This window comes from Pituophis catenifer, unplaced genomic scaffold (genome assembly GCF_029215685.1).
Source record: "Pituophis catenifer annectens isolate HBS135680 unplaced genomic scaffold, rPitCat1.0.hap2 SCAF_16, whole genome shotgun sequence".
Taxonomy (NCBI): domain Eukaryota; kingdom Metazoa; phylum Chordata; class Lepidosauria; order Squamata; family Colubridae; genus Pituophis; species Pituophis catenifer.
The window spans coordinates 18,673,632-18,683,772 of record NW_027256896.1 but is presented as its reverse complement, the minus strand read 5'-3'; the positions used below and the strand labels follow the sequence as shown (position 1 = coordinate 18,683,772).

The window sequence follows — 10,141 nt, the reverse complement described above, 5'->3', positions numbered from 1 at the left end:
TTAAGGTTAAAATCTTCCAGTGTTCCCCAACCTATCCTCCCCAGCTGCTTGAGATGGATCACCAGCCCCCCACCCTCCCCCCAGGTAGCATTGATCCCCTGATCTTGGAAAATTTTGGCACCTTAAAACAAGCATCTGGGAAGGAACAAGCACCACCACGGCTGAGGAACGCTGACCTTTTCAATGCCACGATCTTAATTTTCTACTTTTCTACTGCAGTCCTTGGCAAACAGCCCAGAAAATAGTGGGTAGCTAAGCGATTAAAATCCACTTTATTTCAGGAATTATTATTTTTTTTTTTTTCCGCAGCGTTGCTACTGGCCACAAATCCTGGGCAAATCTTTTGTCTGGGTTGGAAGTTCTGCCCCGGCCTCCCTTTCGGATTGCAAAGGGACTCGGCAGGCCAGCAGGGGGCAGCACGGCCTCGCCAAAAGCGGCAGCTGGCCGATTGTTGGTCTTGGCGTCCATAGATGGTTGGAAGAGCTGAGCAATGCTCTTGGCTGCTGTTGGTCCTCAGCAATTCGAACCATCTGAGGCTCCTAAGAGGAAAATACTTTGAATTTTGAATCTAGTCATACTTGAATGTCATCACCGGCCTAAGCGCTAACCGTTGGTCTTTCAGACGCTGGCGGAAGCTCATCAACAAATTCTATCTGAGAAGTCCCCAAATGGAATGGCCTGATCAAAACAGTACATTTAGAAGGCAGCCTTCTGGTTCTGTACAGATTATTTTCCTGTACGTTGCGTCTCTGGAGGACAGCCACTAGAGGGCAGCAGAATATTTACTCTGTTTGCGTAGATCTGCTTCCGTCTAGTGGTGATCTCGATTATTGCAGCCCAAGTTTCTATCTACCATGTTAGAAGCTGTGGTGGCGCAGTGGTTAGATTGCAAGTATCGCAGGCTAATTCTGCTGACTGCCAGCGGTTCGATCCTCACTGGCTCACGGTTGACTCAGCCTTCCGTCCTTCTGAGGTCGGTAAAATGAGAACCCAGATTGTTGGGGGCAAGATGCTGACTCTGTAAACTGCTTAGAGAGGGCTGTAAAAGCACTGTGAAGTGGTATATAAGTGCTCTTGCTCATGCTATCTTTCCTCTTTCTTTCTTTCTTTCTTTCTTTCTTTCTTTCTTTTTTCTTTCTTTCTTCTTTTTTTTTTTAAATTTGATTTATATGCCGCCCTTCTCTGGAGACTCAGGGCGGCTTACAATGCGTTAAGCAATAGCCTTCATACTTTTGTATATTTTATACAAAGTCATATTATTGCCCCCACAAACTGGGTCCTCAATTTACCTACCTTAGAAAGGATGGAAGGCTGAGTCAACCTTGAGCCTGGCGAGATTCGAACCTGCAGTAATTGCAGGCAGCTGGATGATAACAACAGGCTATTAGTCTGCTGCGCCACCAGGCTCTTGTCTTTCTTTCTTTCCTTTCTTTCTTTCTTTCTATCCTTCCTTTCTTTCCTTCCTCTCTCTTTTCTTTCTTTCTCCTTTCTTTTTTTCTTCTGCCTATCTCAAGTGATTCTGCGTAGCAATGCACATCGTCAGGTACACTCTCAGATATGATAGCCATGCTGGAAAACCCCTGTGAGATATGCTAAGCTAAGAAAGATCAGCAGGAAAGGGTCTTCATCGGATCCCCTAATCATAACCCAGAGTTCCCACCATGTTATTTTTGAGAGCTACAACCTGTTATCGCTTTCGGTTTTATCACGCGGATGATCCAAAGACAGGAATCCTGTATGCAAATTAGCAAAAGAGCCCAAATAGCCCGTTCTATTTTTTGTTTAAATAGCCCACTTTCCCTTAACGTGCATAGCAACGTTCCCTTCTAACTTAACTGGAGGAAGGGAGTGTTTTTATCAAGCATCCATCTTTGGTTCCCGGCATGCAATTATTATTTCCCAAAACCTCGTTCAAATGGTCCTAATTTGATTTCCACACCCCAGACAGAGCAGGCAGCTGGTTCCAGACCATCCTGAGCTGAATAGAAAGATCGTTAAGGGCAAAAAAGCAGAGTTGAAAACTTCAGGGCCTACCAAGTCCAGCATGATGGAGCCCCACCACCTCAATGCTCTACCCTAAAAGTCCCGTTCGCTTGACCCGTCGTTGCAACAAATGCCGCTTGGTCCAGAGAGCAAACCAAGATATCTGCAATATCTTGGTAAGATCGTGAAGTCCTCAGCAGGGGCAGGTCCCAAATAACCAGCATGGAACCCTTCCTTGCAAGCTTTGTATTGAAAAAGGTCTGCGTGACCCAGATGGAATTCTCTACTGTAAAGCAAAGCAGAGATGGGCATAGCTTTGTTCTGAATCCCAGGACTTGTGAATTGTTAGAAGATCAACTTTATATGTCCTCTTGAAAAAAATGCTTTGTAGTCGGTCCTGGGGCACTTGGTGGAAAACTTCTGGGTCTCAAGAGTACCATGGCACTGTGTCCCTGCACAAATGGACCAGTTGCAACTCCAGGCAGTGTTCCCAGGTGTTGGGTCTCACCAAGCTTACTCTGCTACCCTTGCGAGCACCTTGCAAGCCCTTGCGAGTTGACCGGCTTTTATGGAGAAGGTGAAGAACTATAGCTGATCTTCTTGGCAACTTCCAGATCGGACTTGGCCACCAGAAAGCGCAGCTTCTTCCCGCCAGATCGGATAAGGTCTACGGCACTGAAAGAAAGAAAAACAAACAAACCCCAAAACAGCTGAAAAGGATACAAACCATGAGCCACTTAATTAATTTACAGATTTAAAGATTAACAGAGTTGGGAGGGACCTTATAGGTCATCTAGTCCAACCCCCCACCCAAGCAGGAGACCCTACACCTGTGATGGCGAACCTATGGCACGCGTGCCACAGGTGGCACACGGAGCCATTGTCAGGTTTCAATGTCATCTCAAATAAATTGCGCTCCCAAACAATCTTTGCTGAAATATTCCATTTATTCCATTTATTCGTCGTAGCCGATACTAACCCTCTGACCCCCAAACCCTTCCCTTTCCGTTCCCCAATTCTCATCTTCTCATTGGCCATCTTCCAAGTCAGTCTCCCCAGCTTCTGACCTCACCCCACAGGAATGTTCCCCCCCTCCCATCTCCTAGGGGATATTATCTACAGAGAAAATAAATAGGTGAAAAGTCAAGCCTGGTCTTTTTATGGCAGCATCAGAATGCTGATATCCATATCTGTGGGCATGCGAGTGTTGCCCTAGCTCAGCTCCAGTGCGCATGTGCGTGCCGGTCAGCTGATTTTTGGGCCTTCTGGGCCCACTGGAAGTCAAGAAACAGGCCGTTTCCGGCCTCCAGAGGGCCTCTGGGAGTGGTGAGGAAGGCCGTTTTCGCCCTCCCCAGGCTCCTAGAAAGTCTCTGGAGCCTGAGGAGAACGAAAAACTGCCTACTGGGAGCACCGTGCTATCGCGTGCCAAAAGCGGGGAGAGCGCAGAGGGCGTGTGCGCATGTGCCGGAGGGCGCAGGGGGGCATTAAATTATGGGTGTGGGCATGCGACCTCCCCTGCGCTCCCCCTGCTTTTCGCACGCGATGGCAAAAAGGTTAGTCATCACTGCCCTACACTATTTCTGACAGATGGCAGTCCAATCTCTTCTTGAAAGCTTCCAGTGATGAAACTCCCACATCTTCTGAAGGCAACTTCTGTTCCATCAGCTGATTGTTCTCACTGTCAGGAAATTTCTCCTTATTTCCAGGTTGAATCTCTCCTTGTTCAGTTTCCATCCATTGTTCCTTGTCTGGCCTTCAGGTGCCTTGGAAAATAGCTTCACCCCCTCCTCTCTGTGGCAGCCCCTCAAATATTGGAAGACCACTATCATGTCTCCCCTTCTCTTCATTAGACTAACCATGCCCAGTTCCTGCAACCGTTCATGGTATGTTTTAGCCTCCTGTCCCCTAATCATCTTGGTTGCTCTTCTCTGCACTCTTTGTAAAGTCTCAACATCTTTTTTATAATGTGGTGACCAAAACTGGATGCAGTACTCTAGGTGTGGTCTTACTAAGGCTTTATAGAGTGGCATTAGTACCTCCCTTGATCTTGATTGATTGATCTTCTCCCACTACTCTTTCAACATTAATGACCGGTATCCGTGAATGCTCCAACCCTGGAGGTTTTTAAGAAGAGATTGGACAACCATTTGTCTGAAATGGCATAGGGTTTCCTGCTTGAGCAGGGGGTTGGACTAGAAGATCTCCAAGGTCCCTTCCAATTCTCTCATTCTGTTATCTGAACGTAGGATGGAATTCCATCAAATAAGTGCTCCAGAAATCTGCAAGTTCACTCCAGCATAGGAAGATCTGTATCTGTAGGGTGCATTATGAAAATTGAATTATGCTGTGTTTGGATCTTCCATATACACATTTTGATTTCCTTCACATATAGCCCAGGAAATAAGAAATTGGGCCCAAATCCGAGATTTGCAAGACGTTTAATATTTCTACTGGAGAAAAAGGAAGTTCAAACCAACATCCCGTAGCAAGGACGGACCTAGGATAACGTGCTGCCAAATTGGATGGCCTCCAAAGATGTCCGAACTACAATTCCCAGAATCCTCTGTCAAAAGCCGCCTCAGAAAAGTCATTGTCGCAGATGGGCTTCTTTGTATTGCAAAACCCATCAGCCTTACCTCTGGTAATGAGAGCCAACGAGGCTCGTGCCGTTGACAGCAAGGATGCGGTCCCCAATGGAGAGTCGGCCATCTGCTGCTGCTGGACTGTCTTGGATCAAAGTCCGAATGTAAATCCCGGGAGAACTTAAAGGGGTATGCTACAAGACAGAGAGAAGAACAGACTTCTGGTTTGGCATCGCGGCAAGACAGTCGGGGAATTAGCAGGCTCTGATGAGCGCCGCAAAAACCCCATCTGATGAACCGCTGCCGAGGGTCTTTGGACCGGAACCATCCTGTAGGGACGGGGAAGAAAGAGAGGCACCTCGGACGACCAAGAGGAACAGGGAAGTTCCTCGGAGGTCAGAAGGAACTCTCTGTGAGTCAGCAGCGGGGGGCGGCAGCCATGGATATAGATAGCATAGATCCTCCATGCTATCTTATTTCCATCCTTTCTTCCTAAAACAGACGTTTTTTGGAGTCCTTCCTCAATCCAGATGTCTATGGAGATTCTCAAGTCATCCAGGTAATGGTTGTCCCAAAGGTGCTTTTTCAAGAGGCATCTGGACTTTCTTATTATGTTTCTTCCTTTCTTGTTAGAAGACCCCACACCCATTTGCACTACTCAGGTGACCCTGAGGACACAGATAAACCTCCAAGTGGCCTTAATGGCTCTCTAAAAGGATGCAAACGATCAGATGTCTCCAAGGAGTATAAATCCTTCCATTCCCCACCATCCAGTCAGAGCTGAAGAAACTTCTTGGATGAAAAGCAAAAGGTCTTCGAAGAATGTCTAGTCATAGGTCTAGTCATAGGTCATAGTTGTCCCAAAGTCCAGACCCAAAGACTCTATGGCGAGTTAAAGTTCAGTTGTCTCTTGAAAAAGCACCTTTGGGTTTTCAAAGACCAGAAAAAATCCAGCAGTCTCCAAGAGCGACTCCCACTGTCAATGGTGGTAGGAAGAAGATAAGAATTCTAGTCCTGCACATCTGCAGAGCTGTAGCTCAAGAGAAAGACAATCTAACAAGCAGATGTTGCTAAACTACACCTTCCCTGCATCTTGAGGACCACGGATGGAAGAGAGAAACATGGGAGCCTATCAACTGTGGCTCCTGGGAGCTACTCTTTGTGGTCTTTATTCTGAAAGAGACTTCATACCACTGTTGTGGTCCGCCAGCAGCCTGTGGAGCTGGCAGCGGAGTTGGACAGTGAGGAAGCTGGGGAGGAACATGGGCCAGTCCTGGAGACGAGGGCTCTGCGTCGGAAGGAGAGATGGAGCCAGGGCCATCTGGGAGTAGTGCGTGGACTCCGGAGTCCCCAGAGTCAGACAGCAGAGAGGCAGAGGAACAAGAGGAGCCTGTTCCTAGTGCATGCATGCACAGAGCTGCCAGAAGGCAAGAGCAGCTAAAGCAAAAGGGACAACTCAGGAGTAAGACCAGGAGATGATTGGTCCCTCCCATAAGGCTTAAAAGAGAAACAAAGGCACTTGAGCCTTTTGCAGGAAAGCAACATTGCTAACTCTGTTTCCAGTTGGCATCTCTTGTTTGTTTCTGAACTTTGTGGGGCTTTGCCAAGTAAGACCTTTGGCAGGGTGTCAAAGAAGATAAAGACCGTTGATTATCCCGAAGGACTTCTTCCGAAGGACTTGTTTTGCAACTAATTGGGACTCAGCTGGGAATGAATGTAATTCTCAGCTGATACAATAAAATAGGTTTATTTGGGACTAATTGTGTCTTGTAATGACTCAGTAAGCCTAAGTTACAACAATCACGTCCCCCAGAAGACCTACTCACCAAGCCATCAATCAGCCCCATCCCCAAACCGATGGGCCCTTTTTCCAGCTCCACCACGAAGACGTAGCAAAAATCGTCGGTGGCCGAGCTGCGATTCGAAGAAGCCGGAGTGGGAAAGTCGTAGGGCGTGGGAGAAGATCCTGAGGCCAAGGAGCAAAACACGCAACCAGATTGTACTTTTTATAAACATCACACACTATTGTCACTATTCCTTCTCCTTCCGTCAACCATCCTCCCCAAGCTGGCTCTAGCTGGATTTCTAACCTGCATAATCGCTGGGAATTTTGAGATTTGCTCCAACGCAACCACAGGGCTGGAGAGGGTTGTGTGCTATTCTTGCATTCCTTTTTTAACGTTTCTGTCCCCCTTTTTTCTCCACTAAGACGGATCCGGCTGCTTCGGGTACAATTAGCACAGTGGGATACGGAGTACAAAGGCCCCACCCCCGCTTACCACAGCCCGAATCGCTAAAGAAACATTAGCCCTGCCATTTTTATAAAAGCAAGCAGCAGGTAATTATCACCACTATAATAATGCCAGAGGTTTGGGAAAAGCATGCCTTAAATTAAACCACATTTGCTTGCTCCCTCAAAAGCCTAACGTCTTGCCACATTGCTGGAAAAGCGTTATAAATGCTAGTTGTTTTCTTGCAGGTGTGTCATTATCTTAACATCTGATGGGGTTACCTGGTTGGGTGATGAAAGTCTGCAAGAAAATCACCAAGCTCAGAGAGCACCAAGGACCCCATAGTCCTCTTCCTCCGGTCTTCTTCTTCCTCCCCTCCTCCTTCTCCTCCTCCTCCTCCTTTTTCCTTTTCCTTTTCCTTTTCCTTTTCTCCTCCTCCTCCTCCTCCTCCCCCCTTTTTCCTTTTCCTTTCTCTTTTCTTCTCCTCTCCTCCTTTTCCTCCTCCTCCTCCTCCTCCTCCTCCTCCTCCAAGAACCCTTCATTTCAACATTGACCTACAAATATTCTCCTTTATTGGTTTCCTTTCAACCATTTCCTCATCTTGAAGGTCAAACCATCCAATCCAGGGGTGAAATCCAGCAAGTTCTGACAGGTTCTGGAGAACCGGTAGCGGAAATTTTGAGTAGTTCGGAGAACCGGCAAATGCCACCTCTGGCTGGTCCAGGAGTGGGGAGGGAATGGGGATTTTGCAGTATCCTTCCCCTGGACCGGGGTGGAAATGGAGATTTTGCAGTATCCTTCCCCTGCCACGCCCACCAAGCTACACCACGCCCACCAAGCCATGTCCACAGAACCGCTAGTAAAAAAAATTGGATTTCACCACTGATCCAATCCTGATTAACCGTCTTTCATACCTTCCTGGGTTGTGGTTTTGGTCCCGTTGAGTCTGTTTCTCCGAGACTCTGGGATGTCCTTCCCAGGAGTAGTTTCTGGGGACAATTCCAGGCCGATGGAGTCAAAGATCAGAGGCGTGTTAGGCGGAGTCAGTAAACATGAGGAGTCCATGGACACCGTGATTGCCTTGGTCCCGTTCTTCCCCTTTGGCCTCTCAAGTTGTTGCTGTTGGAGAATGTTGGGTAGCTGTGTCTCACAAATCCCATAATCTGAGATGGGTAGGTTGGTACCAGTGACCTGGGAGCCGTTCTCCTCCATCTTTGGCTTCTCACCGTTCATCGTCCGCCTGCCATTTGTCCAGTCAAAGGCACTCTCGACTGACCCAATGATTGTCTCAGACTCCGCTGGGGGTGTCACTTGGCAGCTGATTGTCTCAGTCTTTAAGAAGAAAGTAGGAAAACAAAAGAAAAATATGGTGAGGTATGCGAACAAACCAAGCCAGCACCTTTGAAATGCATAATGTTTAAGGGATGTGGGGGGCGGAGGGGTTACCTTTGGGGTTTCTGCTTCCAGAGAGTCACTGGAGTGAGGACTTTTGCTGCGTAGGCTCCACAGGAAATGGCGGATGTACAGAAGATGCCGGTAGATGTTGTCATCAAGATGATCGGTCTCCAGGTCCACCTTGAACCCTCCGGTGGGCAGCATGATGGGGGGATGGTTATCAAAAGATTCCAGAACATCATCTGCAAAAGACAGCCCCATCCGACCATTTTGTTTCAATCTGTGCTTAAATCCACATTCTTCATAGATTATGTGGGGTACAATCAGGGGTGGGGCTGCTGGGGGTTCACAGGGATTCGGGACAACCTCTAGCTAAGATTCTGTGCAGTTCGGAGAACCCCCAAATCCCACTCCTGGCTGGCCCCGCCCTCCCCATCCCACCCCTCCCAGGAGTCCCCACGCGGCCCGTTTTGGATGCAGGTAAGTGCAGGGCGTGCGTAGGTGAACCTTCGGGGAGGGTGAAAAACGGGCCTACCGGAAGTTCGGGAATGCCGGAAACAGGCCTCCAGAGGGCCTCTGGAGCCTGGGGAGGCCATTTTCACCCTCCTGGAGGCTCGAGGAAAGCCTCTGGAGCCTGGGGAGGGCAAAAAGCCCCACCCCACCTCGCTGTGGTGCAGGAATCCGACTAGGCCACACCCACCCAGCAACCAGGCAGAGAACCCCTTGCTAAAAGTTTTGAAGCCCACCCCTGGGTACGACTTCCCTCAAGTCAACACCCCATCCAATTTTGCGTCTCAAGTCCAAAGGTGGACAGTGCCAAAGACTCGATTTGGGAGGAAGGGAGTTTGGGACCTATAAACATCTCCCAGGTTGAGTGGAACCCCTTTGGCCCCAAGATCCAGCTGTTTCATCCTCCCATCCTCATTAAAGGGCTGCAGAGGAAGGGGACTCTAGCTGGTCTCCAAGAGGCACCTCTGTGAAGCATGTAATTTCACAAACCAAAACATCAACTTCTCTTGGTAACCTCCAGGTGGTGGAAGAACATGAATGGACCTTCTGCTGAAACTTCTCCAGAAGTCGGTCTCGAAGGTACCCGGATCCTATGCCATGGAGCGCTTTAAAGGTGGTAACCAACACCTTGAATCGCACCCGGAAGACCACTGGGAGCCAGTGCAGCTCGCACAGGAGGGGTGTCACGTGGGCACAATGGGTTGCGCCCATAACCACCCGCACGGCCGCATTCTGGACCAGTTGGAGTCTCTGAGTGCTCTTCAAGGGGAGCCCCATGTAGAGAGCATGGGGTGAGGAAGCCTCACCTGTCCTCACAGCTGCAAGAGCATCATTGTTGCTGGGTTGCCAAGCCGGGACGCACCCCATGGCAGACGAAGTCTGGTACTGGGTCAAGATATGATTGAGCTGTGCTGGGTTCAAGGCAGGAAACTCACTTCTCAAGACAGGCCAGGTCATCTGAACGAAGTAAGGAAGCCTCAAGTAAGCTCTCTTTTTTTAAGTTCTCTTTTTTAAAACTCTCTTAATATCTAAGTTGTGTCAGTTGTGCTAGGTCAGTCATGGCTAACCTTTTTTTCCTTGGATGCCAAAAGTGCGCACGCGTGCCCACACCCATAATGCAATGCCCTCCACGCATGCCCTGCTCCCCCCGTGCATGCACGCACAACCCCCCATGCTGCCCCACCCCGAGCATGCACACCCAATCCCTCCCCACGCTGCTCGCCCCCCTGCGCAGGCGCGTGTGACACCCCCCCCGCCGCATCCCATTTTGGGCCTAGCAGACCTCCCTGAAGGCTCTGGAGGCCAGAAACAGCTCGTTTTTTGCTGGCTGGGGGATTCTGGTAGTTGAAGTCCACCCATCTTCAAGCTTCCAAGGTTGAGAAACACTGTTCTAGAACTTCTGGATGTTTATGGTGGCCCTCTACTATCTTAATAATAACA

General features: G+C 48.9%; 1 protein-coding gene across 1 annotated transcript in view; it reads right to left on the bottom strand.

Moving 5' to 3' along the window:
* Window positions 1-1,171: 1,171 nt before the first annotated feature.
* The window catches only part of RADIL (Rap associating with DIL domain), a 28,088-nt gene continuing 19,118 nt past the window's right edge, over window positions 1,172-10,141 (bottom strand). The window contains exons 10-15 of the mRNA XM_070954867.1: window positions 9,508-9,658; window positions 8,243-8,433; window positions 7,711-8,128; window positions 6,392-6,531; window positions 4,620-4,759; window positions 1,172-2,658 (exon numbers count right to left, since the gene is read on the bottom strand). Of these exons, the coding sequence (XP_070810968.1) occupies window positions 2,550-2,658; window positions 4,620-4,759; window positions 6,392-6,531; window positions 7,711-8,128; window positions 8,243-8,433; window positions 9,508-9,658 (1,149 nt within the window). The 3' untranslated portion in view covers window positions 1,172-2,549. The remainder of the gene's footprint in view (window positions 2,659-4,619; window positions 4,760-6,391; window positions 6,532-7,710; window positions 8,129-8,242; window positions 8,434-9,507; window positions 9,659-10,141) is intronic.